The sequence below is a fragment of the Dama dama genome, chromosome 9, assembly GCF_033118175.1.
Source record: "Dama dama isolate Ldn47 chromosome 9, ASM3311817v1, whole genome shotgun sequence".
NCBI lineage: Eukaryota > Metazoa > Chordata > Mammalia > Artiodactyla > Cervidae > Dama > Dama dama.
Genome location: NC_083689.1, coordinates 12,655,418 through 12,676,989, shown reverse-complemented (window position 1 = coordinate 12,676,989; position 21,572 = coordinate 12,655,418). Strand labels below are relative to the sequence as shown.

The window sequence follows — 21,572 nt, the reverse complement described above, 5'->3', positions numbered from 1 at the left end:
CCTTCTGGGGACGCAGAACACTGACCATGGGATGGATGGAGATAAAAGCTGAAATTCTAGTTTAACACTGGCATCTCATGCAAAGTTCCCCAAGGTCCATTGTAGCATTGAATATAAGTGGATGAGCTTCTTGTCTTCTCACGGAATATTTCTAAACTCTTACCATAATTGTCTCCAATTGTTGTTGTTCAGTCACTAAGTCATGTCTGGCTCTTTGTGACCCCACAAACTACAGCACACCAGGCTTCCCTGTCTGTCACCAGCTCCCAGAGTTTGCTCAAACTCATGTCCATTGAGTCAATGATGCCATCCAACTCCCATCCTCTGTTGCTCCCTTCTCCTCTTGCCCTCAATCTTTGCCAGCAGCACAGTCTTTTCCAATGAATTGACTCTTCACGTCAGGTGGCCAAAGTAGTGGAGCTTCAGCTTCAGTATCAATCCTTCCAATGAATATTCAGGGTTGATTTCCTTTAGGATTGACTGATTTGATTTCCTTGCTGTCCAAGGGACTCTCAAGAGTCTTCTCCAACATCACAATTTGAAGGCATCAATTCTTTGGCCCTCAGCTTCCTTATGGTCCAACTCTCACACCTGTACATGACCACTGGAAAAACCATAGCTTTGATTACACAGACCTTTGTTGGCAAAGTGATGTCTCTGCTTTATTAATATGCTGTCTAGGTTTGTTGTAGCTTTTCTTCCAAGGAGCAAGCATCTTTTAATTTCATGGCTGCAGTCACCATTCACAGTGATTTTGGTTCCATGGTGAGATAGATTAAATAGATTAAAGATTTCTGAAGCGCTTCTCCCAAGTTCTCTCAGTTGCTTATGCTCAAGAGTTCTCTTAAAACCTTTAAGAAATGGAGGATGGAGCATCCCAAAGCCTACCCATGTTTGAATTTCCCACCCTATCCTCCCCCTGCCTTTGGGAGAGGTAAGTGCTCAAGTGAAGCTTGATTTAGAAAAAATTAATATTATATTTCTTAGACAAAAGGATCATGGAGTTGAGTTATATTTATAGCAGCTATAATCATGTTATCTTCTGTTTTTCCTTGTTCTCCCCACACATCGAGTAAGGTCTCATGTAATTTCCCACCTGGTTCATTAGCCTGCAAGAAAATAATGGTTAAACTCCAACATCCATCCTTACATATAAGGAGCCCCCTGGGGCCAGCCTGGGAATGTCCAGGACAATTAGTCCCAGGCGTCAAGTGCTGGGGTTACAAGTCCCCATTACTCATCTCCATGGGACCTGCTTCCCCAGTTCCCAACAATGGGGTGTATGAAGTAAAAGGTTTAACTCAGAGGATAAGGGGTGCTCAAAGCCCAAAGAAAGGACTGGCCCTGGACTGCTTCCTGAAACATGACCTCTGAACCCCTGGAATATCCTGCCTGATAAAAGTGTCTTTGTTCACCTGGGGCCTTAATCCATGCCAGGTAGTCTGGTTGATGGCGAATGCCTGTTTCTGTTCACCTGGGACCCAGGGCAACGCTGTGTGTGCTGAATGGCTCATTCGTGTCTGCTGTGGACCACCAATCCATGGGATTTTCCAAGCAAGAATGCTGGAGTGGGTTGCCATTCTCTGCTCCAGGGGATCTTTCTGACCCAGGGATCAAACCTGTGCCTCCTGTGTCCCCTGCATTGCAGGCAGATTCTTTACCCACTGAGCCACCGGGGAAGCCAGGCTTTGTTCACCTGGGACCCAGGGCAATGCTATATTAGTCTGACCTCTGGAGGGACTCAGGCTTCCCTAGTGCCTCAGATGGTAAAGAATCCACCTGCTACTGCAGGAAGCCTGCAATCTCTGGGTCAGGAAGATGCCCTGGAGAAGGGAATGGCTACCTACTCTAGTATTCTTACCTGGAGAATCCCACAGCCAGAGGAGCCTGGTGGGCTGCAGTCCATGGGATTGCCAAGAGTCGAACATGACTGAGCGACTAACACTGGAGGGACTCAAGAATGAGCTGTGAAGGCCAGCAGGGACCCCATGCCTACGTGACACACCTGGATAAAAACTCTGGACACCAAGGTTCAGGTGGGCTTCCATGGTTGGCAATATTTCACACGTGTTGTCACACCTCATTGCTGAAAGAATAAAGGGCTAGTCATGCAATTTCCCTGAGACAGGACAAGTGGAAGCTCACACCTGCCCTCTCCTGGACCCTGTCCCCTGCATCTTTTACCTTTGCTGATTTCAGTGTCTCTTTTCAGTGCAGTAAACCATAAATGAGAGTATCCCAGCTTTTTCAAGTTCTATGAGTCCTTCTGGTACATCATCAAATCTGAAGGTGGTCATGGGGACTCCCCACACAGAGGCCATGGATATTGTTTTAAAGCTAGACAGTGTATTAAAAAGCAGAGACACCACTTTGTCAGCAAAGGTCCATATAGTCAAAGCTATCGTTTTTCCAGTAGTCATGTACGGATGTGAGAGTTGAACCATGAAGAAGGCTGAGCACCAAAAAGTTGATGTTTTGGAACTGTGGTGCTGGAGAAGACTCTTGAGAGTCCCTTGGACAGGAAGGAGATCAAACCAGTCAATCCTAAAGGAAATCAACCCTGAATACACACTTGAAGGACTGATGCTGAAGCTCCAATATTTTGGCCACCTGATGCAAAGAGCAGCCTCACTGGAAAAGACCCTGATGCTGGGAAAGATTGAAGGAAAAAGCAAAAGTGGACAGCAGAGGATGAGATGGTTAGATAGCATCACCAATCCAATGGACATGAATTTGAGCAAACTTCAGGAGACAGTGGAAGACAGAGGAGCCTGGTTGTGCTTCAGTCTACAGAGTCGTAGAGTTGGACACAACTTAGCAACCTGAACAACAACAACACTGAGTTCCACCACTCTTTGAGAAAATGAGGAACATGAGCTGACCCCTCATCTTGTTGAACCTGAAGCTTCTCTTATCCCTAATCCCAGGGCAAAGATCTCCTCCTCTGCCTTGCTCATGGCCTCCCCCACAAATTTTCAGTATATGCCCAGAGAGAAACAGACACCTTAGACATCTTTCATTCCTGCTCCTTTATCTCAGTTTCCCCCCAAACATGCTGGAAAGAACATGGTGTTCAGTGCACAGTCACTCGGGCAGTGGTTCTTCCCCAGGAACCCCCTCCCGGACCCCCTTCCCTCCTCTCTGGGTGGCAGGGCAGGGGGCTCTCACATGGCACTCTCGTTTCCCCCCCGCCCCCTGGACGCCCCTTTCTCATGTGCCATGAGCGACTTGTAGGGCTTCCCCAGGCTGGGGAGGGTGAGTTCAGCTTCCTGCAGCTCCAGCTCCCGCTGAGACAGATGTTCAATGACGGCTGCTCCGATAGAGTCCCCCAGCACGTTGGTCATTGTGCGAAGTCGGTCACTGCAGAGGGGAGGGGAGAGAGAAGCCGCCATTAATCAAGGCTTGAGGCACTCCACAAAGACGGTGCAGCAGCTGGGGGCTCCTCATGCCCTGGAGTGAGGGCTCATGCTCCAGTCCAACACAGGTTGGACCAAGCTCTGATGTGCTCATATTAGTTCTCAGCAGTGCAATTCTTTTTTTTAACGTAAATGTATGATATAGCAAATTAGGGGTATGGACATATATATGGAATCTAGAAAAGTGGTACTGATGAACTTATTTGCAGGGCAGGAATAGAAACACAGATGCAGAGAATGGACACGTGGACACAGCGGGGGAAAGAGGGTGGGATGAGTTGAGACAGTAGCACCGACATATATACACAACTTTGTGTAAAATAGATAGCTAGTGGGAACCAAAAACAGACACAGTACTTTGCCAACAAAGGTCCATCTAGTCAAAGATATGGTTTTTCCAGTAGTCATGTATGGATGTGAGAGTTGGGCTATACAGAAAGCTGAGCGCCAAAGAATTGATACTTTTGAACTGCGGTGTTGGACTCTTGAGAGTCCCTTGGACTGCAAGGAGATCCAACCAGTCCATCCTAAAGAAAATCAGTCCTGAATATTCACTGGAAGGACTGATGTTGAAGCTGAAACTCCAATACTTTGGCCACCTGATGCAAAAAACTGATTCATTTGAAAAGACCCTGATGCTGGGAAAGATTGAAGGTAGGAAGAGAAGGGGATGACAGAGGATGAGACGGTTGGATGGCACCACTACTGACTCCATGGACATGAGTTTGAGTAAACGCCAGGAGTTGGTGATGGACAGGGAGGCCTGGTGTGCTGCAGTCCATGGGGTGGCAAAGAGTCAGACATGACTAAGCGACTGAACTGAACTGAACTGAACTGGGAACCTGCCGTGTAGCACAGGGAGCCCAGCTCAGTGCTCTGTGATAACCTAGAGGGACAGGAGGGAGGGGGAAGGAGGGAGGGGAAGAAGGGAGGGGGCAGGAGGGAGGGGAAAGGAGGGAGGGGGAAGGAGGGAGGGAAAGGAGGGAGGGGAAAGGAGGGAGGGGGAAGGAGGGAGGGGAAAGGAGGGAGGGGGAAGGAGGGAGGGGAAAGGAGGGAGGGGGAAGGAGGGAGGGAAAGGAGGGAGGGGGAAGGAGGGAGGGGAAGAAGGGAGGGGGCAGGAGGGAGGGGAAAGGAGGGAGGGGGAAGGAGGGAGGGGGAAGGAGGGAGGGGAAGGAGGGAAAGGATATATGTACACCCGCAGCCGATTCATGTTGCTGGACAGCAGAAACATTGTAAAGCAATTAAACTCCAATTTTTTAAGTAAATTAATTCCTTTTAAAAAAGAAAATTAGGGGTTATGAGCTGAACAGCATACAGAATGAGGAAGGTAACCACTGTGAGTAAATAAGACCCTGCTGGAAACCGTCTAAATGGGAGGGAGATCCAGGCGAGAGCACCAAGGTGGAGATAAAAGTCCAGATTTTTGTATGTAAACCTCCTATTATTAAAAGTTGAGGAAATTCCCTGGCATTCCAGTTGTTAGAACTCAGATTTCACTGCCAGGGCTTGGGTTCAATCCCCTTTCAAGGAACTAAGATTCAACAAGCTTGGCAGCACAGCCAAAAATAATTAATTAAAAAATAAAAGTTGAGGGGGGCTCCGCCAGTGGCACTAGTGGTAAAGAATCTGCCTGCCAGTGTAGGAGACATAAGAGATAGGGAGGGGTTCAATCCCTAGATCAGGAAGAACTCCTGGAGGAGGGCATGGTAAGCCACTCCAGTATTCTTGCCTGAAGAGTTCCATGGACAGAGGAGCCTGGCGGGCTACCGTCCATGGGGTCACAAAGAGTCGGACACAACTGAGGGGACATGAACACACACACAAAAGTTGAGGGACTTCTCTGGTGGTCCAGTGGCTAAGACTCTTCACTCCCAAAGCAGGGGGCCCAGGTTCAATCCCTGGTCAGGGAACTAGATCCCACATGCCAAAACTAAGAGTTCAAATGCCACAACAAAGCTAGAAGACCCACATGCCCCAGCTAAGACTTGGCACAGTCAAATAAATAAATAAAATTTTTAAAATAAAAGTTGAGAATTTTTTTTTTTAATTTGCAAGTCAGCTCTGCCCCATGGATCACCTTCTTTTTGTGATTTCTACACAAGGCAGGTGCCATGGGGCTTTTCTGGAAGACGGGTAAAGCCCCTCGTGGCTTACTTCCCTACTTCCAACTATTAACTCTATGGAATTTGGGGTCCATACTGCTCGGGATGTTCTCCAAGGCCCTCTTTTGATTCTAAAATTCTAAAGTTCTGTCCTTGCTGGAATAAGAGCCCAATCATTGGGAGTCCTACAGGAAAAGCAGGGGATTTGAGGAGAGAGAGTAGAAGAGTCTGAAGAACACTCACAGGAACCAGTCCACAGCGATGATGAGCGTGATGTCTTCAGTGGGCAGGCCGACCGAGGTGAGCACAATCACCATGGTGACCAGACCTGCCTGGGGGATGCCAGCAGCCCCAACGCTGGCTGCAGTAGCTGTGATACTGCAGGGGGAGAGAGGACACAGGGATGCAGGCAGGGGGAAGGGAGAAATGAGGGAGAGTTAGGAGAGACACAAAAGAAGGGAAGGCGTCAGATCCCCAAAATGAAGAGCAAATCCAGAGCGACTTTTATAGAAAGCCAGTGCAGACATACACCCTCGTCTTTTATTGGGATCTGGCTGGAGTTTCATCCAATGATGGACGTTTTAAACAGTTCATATTGCAGATGCAAGAGCAGGTGGGTTTTTTTTTTAAGCTGAGTTGTTTTTGTTGTTGTTGTTGTTGTTTAGTTGCTCAGTTGTGTCTGACTCTTTGCAACCCCATGGACCGCTGCCCACCACGCTCCTCTCTCCATGGTATTTCCCAGGCAAGAATACTTGAGTGAGTTGCCATTTCCTTCTCCAGGGGATCTTCCCAACCCAGGAATTAAACCCCCATCTCCTGCATTGGCAGGCAGATTCTTCACCACGGAGCCACCAGATACACCCCTCAAAGCTGAGAGTTACATTTTATTCCGGGACCTTACCGACCCAGAGTGACAGCCACTCTGGTACCTCTGAGGAAAGGTTCTGAAGAGATTAAGGAGGAAGGAGTTTTTGTTGAAAAAAAAAAAAGAGAGAAAAATAAAAACCTGTCAGGAAACCTCTAACAGATTACTGCTAAACACAAAAATAAAAATTAAAAAAAACAAGAGAGTAGCCCTGACATATATACACTACTCTGTGTGACACAGATAGCTAGTGGGAAGCTGCCGTGTACCACAAGGAGCTCGGCTCAGTGCCTCTGTGGAGACATAGAGGGCTGGGGTGGGGGAGGGAGAGTGGGAGGGGGGCTCCAATGGAGGGGATCTGCGTTTACTTATAGCTGGTCCACACTGTCATACAGCAGAAACCAACACAGCATTGTAAAGCGATTATCCTTCCAATAAAAATTGAAAATCAATTTTAAAAATCATCCTCCAATTAAGATTTAAATTAAAAACACCAGACATCTCAAGTCAGTGATTTGAGTGCTTTTCTATGTATGGGACAATATGAGAGTCTGGCCCATTGATATCATTTCCAGATGTGCATCTGAACTATTCAGGGCCAGTAGTCTGCTTTGCTCCATCCTGAATTGCCCCCAAGGGGCACCTTTGGGGGCAGCTGCAGAGGTCAATAGCTGACGGCAGAGTGACAATCTTTGTTTACTGAAAAGACCAGTGACATTTTTTGTCCACAGATGCAAAGGAAAGCAAGCAGTCAGCATGGCATGAGTGTTTAGGGATGTCACACCCATGCCACCCTGCTTCCCTCGTGGTTCAGTGGTAAAGAAGTCACCTGCAAGGCAGGATACATGGGTTCGATCCCTGGGCCGGGAAGATCCCCTGGAGGAGGAAGTGGCAACCCACTCCGGTATTCTTGCCTGGAGAATCCTATGGACAGAGGAGCCTGGTGGGCTACAGGCCAGGGGTGTCGCAAAGAGTCAAACATAACTGAGCGACTAACCAACAACAAACCCATGCCACCCCGTGCCTCACCCAGAGAGAGCAATGTGAGAGGTGATCCCAATGCTCTCTGCAGTTTCCTCAATGTTTCTTTCTTTGCTCCTTTAGTCTCCCTAGGTGTAAAAGCAAGGATTTAACCAGCCGCCTCTGGGGGCTGGAAGAGGGCAGAAGAATCAACCGGGGCAGCAGCCATGAAGCAGAAGCTTGAGTCCCCCACACACCCATGTGCTAGAAGTAGGTGGGTCAGTAGAGAGAGGTCCTGATTCCAGGAAGGACACTCTGGAAGGTGGGCTACATTTAGAGTCAAAAGAAGACCATCTATGGCACTGAGTGAGTGAAAAAACATATACACTTACATGTATATGGCTTAGGAAAACTAAAATGTATGACACCTAGAAAATGAAAGAGATGGTGGTCCACCACCAAGTAGAGGGTCAGACTGAATCAAGAGTAGGCTAACGAACTGAGAGAGTAACATCAATATATACACACCACCAGGTGTTAATAAGACAGCTAGTGAGAAGCTGCTGGGTCTCCCAGGTGGCGTTAGTGGTAAGAACCCACCTGCCAATGCAGTAGATGTAAGAGATACAGACTCGATCCCTGGGAAGATCACCCGGAGGGCATGGCAACCCACTCCAGTATTCTTACCTGGAGAATCCCATGGAGAATCCCATGGACAGAGGAGCCTGGCAGGCTACAGTCCATGGGGTACAGTCCATGGAGTGACTGAGATGGTACATGGCAAGAATTTCATAAATGTTGGCCATCATCGTCACCACCAAAACCATTATCACCACCATCACCATGATCAACACCATCCACATCATCTCCACTATCACCAACATAATCTACACCATCATCATCATCACTGTCATCAGCATTACTATCATCAGTGTCTTTTCCTTAGACTAGATCTTCCCTGAGTGCAGGAACCATGTCTTATTTTTTCCTGCAGCCCCCAACACACACCCCCATCCAATATACAAAGGCTCCCTTCCCTCCAACACCATCCACCTCCCACCCGCCGCCCTCCCCCCCCCCCCCCCCCCCCCCCCCCCGCGTAGCCAAGCTAATGACTTCTCAGGTCTCACCTGTTGGCAGATTCCAGCCAAGGCCAACTCACCTGATAGTTGTGATCTGGCCCAGGTTGAGCTCGTAGTTGTTGACTTGGGCGATGAAGATGGCGGCCAGGGCCTCATAGAGGGCGGTGCCGTCCATGTTGACGGTGGCCCCCACGGGCAGTACGAACCTGGTGATGCGGCGGTCCACACCGAGGCCCTCCTCCAGACAGCGGAAGGTGATGGGCAGTGTCGCAGAGCTGGGGAAGAGAGCCCCAGGGGCTGAGGATAGGGGGTAGTCATGGGCCCAAGGAGGGCTCCCCTTGAGAACGTTGGGAGGCAGGCTGGGAACTAGAGTGAGGGGAAGATGGCAGATGTATAACATTTCAGGGGCTGATAACTGTGCATGGGGGAGAGGGACTCTTCATGATACAGGGAGCACACAGCAGTGACATCCCCCAGGCTCAGGTCTCTTAACCCACCTAAAGTCAATAGCTTAAGGCTACTTACTACACACTAGTTCAGGTCACTGGTTCATGCCACTAGTTCACTCTAACTATCCACTCCCAGAAAGAAGAGGAAAGGTCTTCTAAGTTACCACCTCTCAGGGCTAAGAGAAGGGTATTACAGAAGACTCCTATTCCCCACTTCCCGTGTTTACTTGGGGACTGACCTCAGCTATACTAGCCTTCTCAGTCTTTCTCCCCACTTGGAATCAGCTGATCCATAAAACATGTGCTCTGTCTGGTCAGCTTTATATCATGCAAAGAGAAGCTTGGACCCACAGAGAGGATGTTTAGGTATCCATGCCTGTGGCAACCTGGTGAGTTTAACTCTGGGGGTACAAGCGAGCCAATCCTACTCGACCACAGATCAAGAGGCACATTCTTCAGTGTATAAGCAATAAAAATTATATTCTTCTTCCATCTGGTTGGCTTTAGTGATACATCTCAGATTGTTTTGAATTTGGTTGATGAGAGAAAGGGGAGCTTCTTATGAACCCCCTGAAACCACAAAATAAAAGAAGCCAAGAGATCTCCCAGAGGCCATCTCAAGGCAAGATAAGACCCTATGAGCTAGAAAATGACTGAGATCAGGAGGCATGTTGGAACCTTTGTCCTAACCTCAAAATTGGTAGCTGGCTCTCTGTCCATATTAAATAGAGAAACAGAAAAAGAGGGAAAAAGAGTCACAAAAGCCAGCGCATGACAAAGATCAGTGCCCAGGTGTTGAGTGCTAATCACTTCAGTCATGTCTGACTCTTTGTGACCCTATGGACTGTAGCCTGCCAGGCTCCTCTGTCCAGGGGATTGTTCAGTCAATAATACTGGAGTGGATTGCCATTTCCTCCTCCAGGAGATCTTGAGCCACCTTCAAAGAGCCGCTGACACTACTCAACAGCCCAGACGAGGTTCTGAAGTGGTAGAGAGGGCAGGACTCCCAGGAGATCCTGGGAAAGACAAAGAGTGAAGCTAGGAAAGGCACCAGCAGTGGGGGTCAAGGTCATACCTGGAAGACGTGCCCATGGCGGTGATGAGAGCCTGCAGTATTCCTCCAATGAAGGGGAAAGGGTTCCGGTGGGTGATGAGGAAGTAGATGAGAGGCAGGATACCACAGGCATGAACGAACAAACCCACGATGACAGTCAGGGTGTACATGCCCAGCTGACCCCCCAGGACAGCCATGTCTTCCATCTCTAAGATCTTGCCAGCAATCAGGAACAGGATACCCACGGGTGCATACCTGGGCCAAGCCAGACACCTGTCAGGCCTTCCTCATGACCTCCCCTGGAACTAGCAGCCCATATAGACCCTGGAGCCAGGCAACACCCACCATACAGCACCTGACTCCCCTCCAACCTCCCCCACACAATAACCTATGGGGCAGGTTTCCATGAACATATCCCCTCTTTTCTTCCTGCTTATCCACAGCTCAGCCTCAGTCCTGCAACTCCAAGATATATTCTCATAAGGGCTCTCCTTCAGTCACTCCCCAGTTCAAAGACCTCCCAATAATCGCTGTCTTCAGGACTTCTTCCTGAGGCTGTGCCCAGATACTCCCTATCTCTGACCCTCTAACTTCCCTCATTTCCCATATTTGTAACTCGTATGTCCCTATTCTCTTCCCTAAAAGTGCTTATCCTCACTCATTCACCAGCCCTGAGCTATTTCACCTGGATTTCCCACAGACATCTCAAAACAGTTTCTCTCAAATATCCTATGATATCACATATATGTGGGATCTTTACAAATGGTACAAATGAACCTATTTACAAAACAGAAATTGTGTTGCAGATGTAAATAACAAACTTATGGTTCCCAAAGTGAAAAGGGAGGAATAAATTGGAAGAGTGGGATTAACATATGCACACTACTATATATAAAATGGACAAGAGTCGGACACGACTGAGCGACTGAACTGAACTGAATAAAAACCTACTGTATAGCACAGGGAACTCTGTTCAATACTCTGTGATGACCTACATGGTAACAGAATCTAAAAAAGAGTGGATATATCTATGTATATTGTATATAACTGACTCACTCTGCTGTACATCTGAAACTAACACAACATTGTAAACCAACTATATGCCAATAAAAATGAACTATAAACAACCTGTCTTATTAAATTACCTATTTATTCATTTTCTCAGCAAATATCCATTGAGCACCTACTGTGTTCCAGTCACATGGTCCCTGCCCTCTTGGTACTTACATTCTAATGGGTGAAATATGCAGCACACAGAGAAATATGTCCTTAAAAACCTCAGTGTGTGATAGCTGCAAAAGAGAGTCACTTTTGAGTGGGGCTCTAAGGAGGAGTGGTCAGGGAGGGCTTCTTGGAAGAGGTGACATTTGCACTGAGACCTGAATGATGAAAAGCAACCATGCGTATCTGAGGGGAAAGCACTGCAGGAACAGTGCAAAGACCCAGAGGTGAACGTGAGCTAGGAGTATAGGAGGAGCAGAGAGAAGACCAGTGTGACTGGAGCAGTGAGTGAAAAAGATAGTGGAGGAGACAGAAGAAGCAAGTTCAACAGGGGCTCACCTGTTTTCCCCTCAAATCAGCTCATTGCTTAGTTTTATGAGTTTCTGCCAACAGTGCCCTAATTAACCCATCCCCTGGCTTCCTCTGTTAATTCTCTCTTTAGAAATTGAAGTCTACACTTGTTCATTGTCATGGAGGATGTACTAGAGGAGGTGAGGACCACTTGGGAAGTTGGTGCAACAGCTTAGAACAGAAATGATGAGACCCAAGCTTAGGCTGTGGAAATAAGGATACAGGAGACACCTTCAGACATTTCTGAGCTCAAGGTTAGCCCTGGTGGGTGATTGCTGAATTGTCTCCAACTCTGTGTCTAGGAATATTCCCAAACTCCTCACCTCCATCCTTCCTTCTCATCTTCTACAAAATTCCTCAAATCTGGATCTACTGTACATGATTTCTTTCCTTCCATACTCAGCTACCTGGCACATATAGTGTACGTGCGTGCTTGCTCAGTCATGTCTGACTCTTTGTGATCCCATGGAATGAAACCCACCAGGCTCCTCTACCCATGAAATTTTCCAGGCTAGAATACTGGAGTGGGTTGCCATTTCCTACTCTAGGGGATCTTCCAAACCCAGGGATTGAACCTGCAACTCCTGCATCTCCTGCATTGGCAGGCAGATTCTTTACTATTGTGACATATGGATATTTTCCAAAACATGCCAAATACCACTATAAAACTCACGGTTCCCAATTCAGTTGAGTTTTCAATACTTCTTTTCAATCTTCTTGCTTATCCTTGATAAGCTTCCCTTCCAAGCTAAGTTGAGATCTTGGAAAAGCAGCTGGAGGGCTCCAGGGCATTGGACCTCATGGGGTTAACTGGACCCAAGTGGGTAAGAAAGGGGAGAGGGGGACTTCTCCCTCCTGCGCAGCCTCAGAAGCCCAATTGTGAACACAGTGGAGTGAGCTTACTGGCCCCACAGTCCCCGTCCCCTCCACTTCTGAAACTTTTGTTCCTAATGACAAAGTGGTTATGTGCAATGCATACAAACATACTAAGAGTCTTCTGGTTCAGTCCTGGATTCACTTTAATATATTTATGTTGTAAGTTTTTTGCTTCCTTCTCTTGTACCTGCTTCCAGTCCTGTTTTGCTTTCCTCTTGGGTTTTGCTTTGTCTATTTTTTGTCGTAACCTCTTGAAGTAACAGCACTTGAAAAAGGGTGACAACCAGGGCTTCCCTGGTGGTCCAGTGGTTAAAAATCTGCCTTGCAATTCAAGGGACATCAGTTCAGTCCCTGATTTAGAAAGATCCCGCATGCTGCGGGGCAACTGAGCCCATGGGCCACAAGTAATGAGCCTGCACTCTAGACACCGCAGGCTGCAACTACTGAGCCCAGCGGGCCACAACTACCGAAGGGTGCTCAACGTGCCCTGGAGCCCATGTTCTGCAACAAAGGAAGCCACCACAGTGAGAAGCCTGTGCCCAGCTGCAGAGTGGCCCCCACTCGCCGCAACTAGGGAAAGCCCGTGTACAGCAACAAAGACCCAGCTCAGCCAAAAATAAATAATTTGTTTTCAAAGAATGCCAACTGAATTACAAGGCAGAGACCACCTTGAGCCTGGCTGGGGAGACCACTCTGTATCCATGACTTTTGTTTTTAATCAAAAAAATTTTTTTAACATTTGCCCTTTAATTTTCATTTGAAATCAATTTCTTTAAATATTTTAGTGCTAAGTTCTGAATAGTGAAGATACAGTAGATGCTGCGAGCACTCGTTACTGTCTGCCACTCCCTCTCCCCACCCCAATCCCCAGGCCTTGCTTCTTTGCTCAAGATACAAATAGACACTCTGCACCCTGATGCTTTCCCAAGCTCTCAACTTAGCCCCAAGCCCCTCCCGGCCACTTTCACCTGATTTGGGAGGACGGACAAACTCTTCCCCAATTTGGGAAGACAGCCTTGTTCACATCTTCCACCACTATTCCCAACGTATGCTCCCACCTTCTTGAACTCCTCACCATTCCCCAGACAACTCAGATTCCTTCAAGCTTTGCATGTTCTGTTCCCTCTACTTGAAGTACCTCTTCCTTCTTCATGTCCTGTTGGACTCCTACTCACCTTTCAAGACCCAACTAAGAGGTGGACTTCTCCATGACTTTCTCCTCACCCTCCCAGGCAGAGTTCACTGCATATACTTCACTGGCGGCTCACTTTTCTGCATTCCTTATGCTATTTTTTTTCTTTTGAAGCTTTTATTTTGTACTGGTTCTAGCCGATTAACTATTCTGTGGTAGTTTCAGCTGAACGGTAAAGGGACTCAGCCACACACATACATGTATCCATGTATCCCAAACTCCCCTCCCACCCAGACTGCCATGTCACAATGAGCAGAGTTCCATGTGCTCCACAGGAGGTCCTTGCTGGTTATCCACTTTCAATACAGCAGTGTGTACAAGTCCATCCCCAACTCCCTTACTATCCTGTCCCCTGATAATCATAATTTCGTTTTCTTAGTCTGAGAGTTTTTTTCTGTTTTGTAAGTAAGATCATTTGTATCATTTCTTTTTAGATTCCACATATATGGGATGTCATGTTTTTCTCTTTCTCTGACTGACTTCACTCAGTATGACATTCTCTAGGTCTCATGTTGCTGCAAATGGCATTATGTCATTCTTTTTAATGGCTGAGTAATATTCCATTGTGTGTAAGTACCACATCTTCTTTATCCATGGCTCTGTCAATCATATTCCCTATACTTTCTAAATGTCTCTTGACTCTAGAACCTTCAACCTTGTATCATATTTATCTAACATGCATCTGTCTCCTCTAAGACTTTGCGAGCTCTTTGAAGACAAGGACTGAATTCAAGTTATCTCTGTATTCCAGAGTTCGAAACAAAGTCTGCCTGGGAAAATGTCTGCTGAAAGAGTGATGGGATTTAAAGAGTGAATGAATGAATGTGTCAATTAAGGAATAATTAGAGAGTGGATAAATGAATAAGAAAATGAGCAAATGAAACATGAATGATGGGTGTGTGAATGAATGAGTGGGTTAAGCAAACAGATGAATGAATGCAGGGAATATTTGATTGAATGATAAAATAACAAATGTAGAGATGAACAAGTCAGTCAAAGAATGAGTCTGAATGAATAAATGACTTAGTGAGGAAATCAATCAAACAATTAATTAATGGATTAACTAATGCATGGATGAGTTAGTGAATGAATATATGAATGAGTGAATTAACTTATACACAGAAAAATGAACAAATGAATGAGGAAATGAATAAACCAATGCATAGAAGAATGAAGATACATAAATAAATGAGTGAATGGATAATGTGGCTAATCCACAGAAGAATGAGCAGATGAATAGATGAATGATGGAGTGAATGAACAATGCACAGAAGCATGAGTGCAAATGAATAGATGAGTGAATACATAGATGAATAGGGGAGTGAATGAGTGAATAAACCATTGCACAAAGGAGTGAAGGAATGAGTGGCTGAGTGAATTAACCAACACATATACAGATGACTTTGGCCAAAGGCTCCCCACAACCATTTCAGTAGCTAACCCACAGCCTGACTTCCCGGTCCTGACATCCTTCCCATGTACCGTCACCATCACTCCCTGCCCCCATCACAGCCCAGCACTCACCAGATAATGATGCCCACCAGCCTCATAATAGCCTCATTGAGGCTGTCGAAGAAGTCCCGCAGGACTCGGCCCTTGTGTTTCATGCCGCCAATGACCAGCCCAAAGGCCACTGAGAAGACCACAAGGCCCAAGGCGTTGATGCCATTGGCTGAGCCAGGCACAGGCACGGTCTCCTCAAAGCTCAGCACCTCCTGCAGGGCGCCCAAGGCTCGCGTGACGTTTTCCAGGAGGCCGGTCCCATTCTCCAGTGAGGACAATGGTGGCATAGAGGTGCCCAGCTCAGACCCATTGTCTGTCCTCACGACAGTCCTGGTAACCAGCCTCGTGCTGTACTGCGTCTTAAACTGAAATATGGAGATATCAGGCCACAGATGAATGCATAGTAGATTGAGTGCATCAATAAATAAATGAGGAAGTGAACAACCAGTGCATGGGAGAATGAGTATAGATTTTGCATGAGCAATGTTCAGACAGATTTTGGGGGCCTGTCTCCTCAACAGTGTATGATCAGAAGCCCTGGATCCTTCTCCATTACCATCCCCAGGCAGCCTTGGGTTGGCCTAAGTCCTTGTCTCTAACCTTCCCTTGATCGCCACACCATTAGGAAGCACATTCTTCCTTTCAGACTCTTTCAAAAACCCTGAACAGTACTCTGTCCTGTCCTTCTTCCCATCCCTCACTCCTGGACCATTCACTCAGCAGCAAGCTCCCCCAACCCCCCAAACCTCCTTGATCAGACAATGTCTTTTCCCCCTGACCTGTTTGAAGCAGGCCTCCACAAGGTTGGGCGGAAACATGTTTCTGCAGAAAAACATCAGATAAATGGACGTGGTTAGACCTTGGAAAAGAATCTAGAGTGATCACAGCAATAATAATAACAGCAACAATATTAACAGCAGACAACATTTGAACACTGAGCGAAGTGCCTTACCTCTAGGATCTGATTTAAACATCACACTAACCCTGGAGAATCACATGGACAGAGGAACTTGTCAGGCTACAGTCCATGGGGTCAAAAAGACTCAGACATGACCGAGCAACTAAGCATGCATGTATGCACACAACCCTAAAAGTATTACTGATTCTCCCCCATTTTACATACAAAGAAACCAAAGCAAAAAAGACTTATGCAAGTTACCCAACGCCACACAGCTGCTAACTCGGGGGGAGGGGTAGATGGACCCCAAATGCAGTCTGTCTGAGCCCTAGGTTAAGACACTATGCCATCTCAGGGACTTCACATACAGTGATGTCTCCAAAACAACACAGAAAGCTCCTGAACTCTTCCAACACTAGCTTTCCCCAAATTAAGTCACTAGGGGAGACCTGTGGCCAGTCTTGACACTGGCAGGCAAAATCTTGCTACTCCAAGAGAATTATTCACCTTCCAGTGCATCTCTGGAATACCAAACAAAAACCATTTGTCCTGAGTCCATACCAAGAAGGTGCAACTACAGCTTTCTGAGCCTAAGGATCAAAAGACCACATTCTGGAAGAAAGCAAAATCAATCTCAGGGGATTTGTGGGCTTCCCTGGTGGTTCAGTCAGCAAAGAATCCACCTGCAATGCAGGAGACCCAGGTTCCATCCCTGAGTTGAGAAGATTCCCTGGAGAAGGAAATGGCAACCCACTCCAGTATTCTTGCCTGGGAAATTCCATGGACAGAAGAGCCTATAGTTCTGAGAGCCTCACTATAGTGAGCTATAGTTCACAGGGTCGCCAAAGAGTCAGACACAACTTGGTGACTAAACCACTACCACCGCCCAGGACAAAAATTGGGTGCCAAGAAAACCCAGGTGGGCACCAGTGGTAAAGAATCTGCCTGCCAATGCAGGAGACATAAGAGATGTAGGTTCGATCCCTAGGTCGGTAAGATCCCCAGGAGAAGGAAACAGCAACCCACTCCAGTATTCTTGCCTGAAATATTCCATGGCCAGAGGAGCTTGGCAGGCTACCTACAGGCCAGGAACTCACAAAAAGAGTTGGACATGACTGAGCATGCACTATTATTCTAAAACTAGGCTCAACTTGGGTGTTGTATTTCCTGACTGGGTCCGCCTGTCTCCCCACAGGTCTCCCCATGAGTAAAGGTTGTTACACGTAGGGCTGGAATTCCCATCAACATTAGAAAGGACGTCACCTGACCAGGTCCATGAAGGCATCAGCCGTGGGGATGGTCTCGATCCGACCCTCTCGGTGCAGCCCCTCCTTGGAGCCCTTCCCAGGGTGGATGATGGTGACCATGAGAATGCCGATGAAGACCGCGATGACCGTAGTCACCATGTAGTACACAGCTGCCCGCATCCCCATCCGCCCTGTTGCCTTGTTATCCAGGGACGCCATACCTGGAGGACAGGTGATGCAGCCCCAAGGATCCCCATCCACACCCCACCACCCGCTCTCCCATCCTCTTGCTCCTCAGTCCCCATACTGCCACAACCAACCCTCCTCCCGTGACCCAACCCTCCTCCCATGACCCACCCCCATCCTTCCACCCACATCGCCATCCTCCAACTCCCATTCTGTGTTCCAAATACACCTTCCACTCCATCCTTTATCCCAAGCACCACTTCACTAACCTTCCTTCTACTCCAAGCCAACATTTTCAACCCCTACTCCATCCTCTAATTACCCCTATTTTGCACCATAACTTCATTTGCATTCCTCACTTTATCCTACTATCCACCCCAAGAATCATACCTCCCTTCAACCCACCTCACTATACACTATCTGTATGTAGTATATACGCTTGGTACCCCATCCAGACACCCTTTACCAGGCTGATACACTGATCTTTCCACAGCTGAGCATGCTGGCTGCTAACGACTCATGCTTGCCCCTTCTCTTGAATATTGCTCTCAGCACAGCAGGAGTTACTCACCCACAAAGGCCCCAGGGGAGGCTGGGAGAAATGACTGATTGGTACAGGGATTCAAAACCTCAGCTCCTTTGATTTAGAGGGAGGCAGAGTTGTGGAGAACGATTCTGTAGTGTTAAACCTTCTCCAGAGCTCCCCATGGGATCAGGCTGAGAGACCTGCTTTCCTCTGAAGCTATGTCTGCTTAGCTTCTTTATCCACCCCATCCTGCTCATCTCACTTCCTCATAGGTTTCTCTTGAAAACTATTTTATCCCTCAATAAATCACTTGTGCAAACATCCCCATCTCAGGCTCTGTGGCTAGGGAAACCCAATCCAAGAAATCATTCTTCTATGCCTTTAGCATCACCACCCCACCCCCCAAAGCTGGTGCTTGGGCACTGACCACTCATGGGCCAAATATGGCCTGCTGCCTATATCTGTAAATAAAGTTTTATTGGAACACAACAATGTCCATTTGTTTACTTACTAATCTGCTGCTGCTTTTGCACAAGAGAGGTGAAGAGTTGCAACAGAGACCACATGGCCCTTGAAACTGAAAATGTGCTCTCCCTGGCCCTTCATAGAAACAGTTTACCAAGCCCTGCATAGGCCGTCTATACTTCCATCCTACCCTCCACCCACCAGGGCTTCCCTTGTGGCTCAGTTTGTAAAGAATCCACCTGCAGTGAAGGAGACCTGGGTTCGATCCCTGGGCTGGGAAGATCCCCTCGAGAAAGGAAAGGCTACCCACTCCAGTATTCTGGCCTGGAGAATCCCAAGGACTGTATAGTCCGTGTGGTCACAAGCAGTCAGACACAACTGAGCGACTTTCACTTTCACTTTCTCCACCCACTATTTTGTAACCTCCGTCTCAAACACCTTCATCTACAGCCCACTCCATGACCATCCACACCATATCCCAGGTACCTTTCCTGGCGGCCCCACAACAGCCTTCCCTTCACCTCTAAGCCCCCAACAGGCTGGTATTTTACCTCCAAGGAAAAGTACAGGAACATTACTGAGACAAGTCATCTAGGTCATACAGGTTCTAGAACCCAGCTCTGATTGGGACTGGGGCTTTGGTCAAGGACTCAGAGAGAGGTGCATGCTCCATGTTTGAGGTCCTGAGTTGGGGAGGTGGTCCCATGCTTGGAACAGCCTTGGCTCAAGGTGTGAGGCTGGACTCAGATGGGTCTTGGAGGCCAGCCCCAGCCTGGGTTCTCTCACCTGTGACCAGGCTGGAGACAATGAGGGGCAGCACCAGCATCTGCAGCATCCTCATGAGGAGCTCTCCAGGGAAAGAGAAGTACTTGATCTGGCGGTAGCTGAGCTGGTATGGGCGCAGGGCAAAGGCCAGGCTGACCCCTAGGGCCAGAATGAAGGATGCATAGAGTTGAATTTGGTCACTGAGCCCCAAGGAGGGGCCATCCGTCCCAAGAAGGGTCTGTGTGTGTGCGGATGGAGATAAAAGAAAAGAGAAACATTTGATGAGTGTGTGTTGGTGTGTACATTGTGGAATGAATGAATTTATGTGCTACTGCTTTGGCATGTGTGTGTATGTCTACACACTCCTGTGTACCTATGTACACATATGTGACAGTGTATGCTCACTTGTGCACATGTATCTGTGCCTGTATATGAGGGCCCATGTACATGACATGTACATGTCTTTCCTATGTGTGCGTATAGGTGTTACTTGTATGTGTTGGCTTCCTTGGTGACTCAGTGGTAAAGAATTCCACCTGCCAGTGCAGGACATTCGGGTTCGATCCCTGGGTCGGGAAGATCCCCTGGAGAAGGAAATGGCAACCCACTCCAGTGTTCTTGCCTGGGAAATTCCATGGACAGAGGAGTCTGGCAGGCTACAGTACATGGGGTCACAGAAGAGTTGGACATGACTTAGCAGCTAAACACCATGTCACTTGTGCATATGTATCTGTGCCTGTATGTGAGGGCCCACATACATGAGACGTGCATGTTTTTCCTACGTGTGCACCTAGGTGTGACATATGTGTGTGTTACTGTTTTCAAGCATGGGGGTATACATGTATTTAAGCTTTCCAGTGAGCCCATGTGTGAGCAGAATAACGCATATGTGTGTGTGAACATGTTTGTAAGTTCTACTATAGGTGTACAAGTATGTGAGTTTATGTGTTTGCACCCGTAAATTTTGTACATGCATAAAAATGTGTTCGTGTCTGTGTTCACATGCAGAAAGTATACGTTGTGTGTTCATATGCAGAAAGTGTGCATTTGCATAGTGTATATTTATGCATGTGCGTACACTTGCATATCCATGAGACATTGCATACACAGCCGTGTTTGCAGGAGTGTGTACCCACTTGTGTATATCATGGGGAGGCGGAATGGTGGACTTGGGCACGCGTGCAGGTGAGAATAAGTAAGTGGAGGGAAGAAACGTGAGTGCAGGGGGTATCCCTCGAGTCCTCTGCCTCCAAGGGCAGAGCCCGCCCCTCCCGTGACTCACCAATGACCACGGCACTGACGGTCAGCAGGATGAAGGCATTCCTGCACAGGAACCGGAGCACGTGCTCGCGCGTCATGGTCTGGAGGCGCAGGCGCGTGCGCAGCGCTCTCTGCTGCAGGCTCTCCTGCAGCCGCTGCAGCCAGCCCACCCGGCCCAGCCGCTGGCCACTCTCCCGCAGAAAGAGGCTGTTGCCATGGCTGCTCATCGTCTATCTGTGGGGGACAGAGGGAGCAGGCCTGGTGAGGGATGAGACAGAAGGCGAATGTGGGTAGAAAGGGAAGGGCAGAAGAAGCTGGTGAGGAACTCCGGGAGACAGCGGGACCAGGGGGATGTGCCCATGCTGGGCTGCCTGAGAACACCGTCTGGAGTTCAAGGATCAAGATCTCCAGAACCACTCCCAGGCATGGGTGGGAGAGAAAAAGAAGCTGATCACAATTTCAGGGACGATTTTGCCATTCTGTATCTCTGGCCCCCTCCTTAGTTCATGAAAAGTGAAAGTGTTAATGGCTCAGTCCTGTCCAACTCTTTGAGACCAGATGGACTGTAGCCCACCAAGCTCCTCTGTCCAAGGAGTTCTCCAGGCAAAAATACTGGAGTGGGTTGTCATTTCCTCCTTCAGGCAATCTTCCTGACCCAGGGACGATCTTCCCAACCCATCGAACCTGGGTCTACCAAATTGCAGGCAGACTCTTTACCTTCTTACGAGATCGTTACAAGTAATTGGGAGCTTCCCCGGCTCACAAACCAAACTAAGAAGCCTCTGCCAAGCACCAGTTTCACAAAGAGCCTTAAATAAGGTACTTTGGGGCTAGCACCCCAAATTAACGCGATTTCATGTTTGGCCTAGTTGCTTTGCTGTGCTCAGCCATGTCCGACTCTTTGCCACCCCATGCACTGTAGCCTCGTCCATGGGATCCCCCAGGCAAGAATACTGGAGTGGGTTGCCATTTCCTGCTCCGGGGATCTTCTTGACCCAGGGATCGAACCCATGTCTCCTGCATCTCCAGCACTGCAGGCAGATTCTTTACCACTGAGTCACCTGGGAAGCATGAGAGGTGCCACCAAACGGGCTTTCCACGACAGAATCAGCAGATGCCTGCATTTATTGGTGCCCAATAAACGGAGCTCCTCT

The 21,572-nt window shown here is 48.0% G+C and overlaps 1 protein-coding gene across 2 annotated transcripts; it reads right to left on the bottom strand.

Annotated features, from left to right (window-relative positions):
• Window positions 1-3,164: 3,164 nt before the first annotated feature.
• SLC1A6 (solute carrier family 1 member 6) lies at window positions 3,165-20,645 on the bottom strand. Of its 2 annotated transcripts, XM_061149200.1 has the most exons (9): window positions 20,441-20,645; window positions 19,180-19,317; window positions 17,233-17,437; window positions 15,851-15,893; window positions 15,093-15,436; window positions 9,950-10,183; window positions 8,506-8,700; window positions 5,762-5,896; window positions 3,165-3,360 (listed from the first exon to the last, which is right to left on the bottom strand). In XM_061149200.1, exons 1-9 carry the CDS (start codon window positions 20,643-20,645, stop codon window positions 3,165-3,167), a joined length of 1,695 nt encoding a protein of 564 aa, XP_061005183.1. The 2 variants fall into 2 exon arrangements, with proteins under 2 accessions (XP_061005183.1, XP_061005184.1); XM_061149201.1 differs by lacking the exons at window positions 3,165-3,360; window positions 5,762-5,896; window positions 8,506-8,700; window positions 9,950-10,183; window positions 17,233-17,437 and having other exon boundaries at window positions 15,306-15,436.
• Window positions 20,646-21,572: the final 927 nt, after the last annotated feature.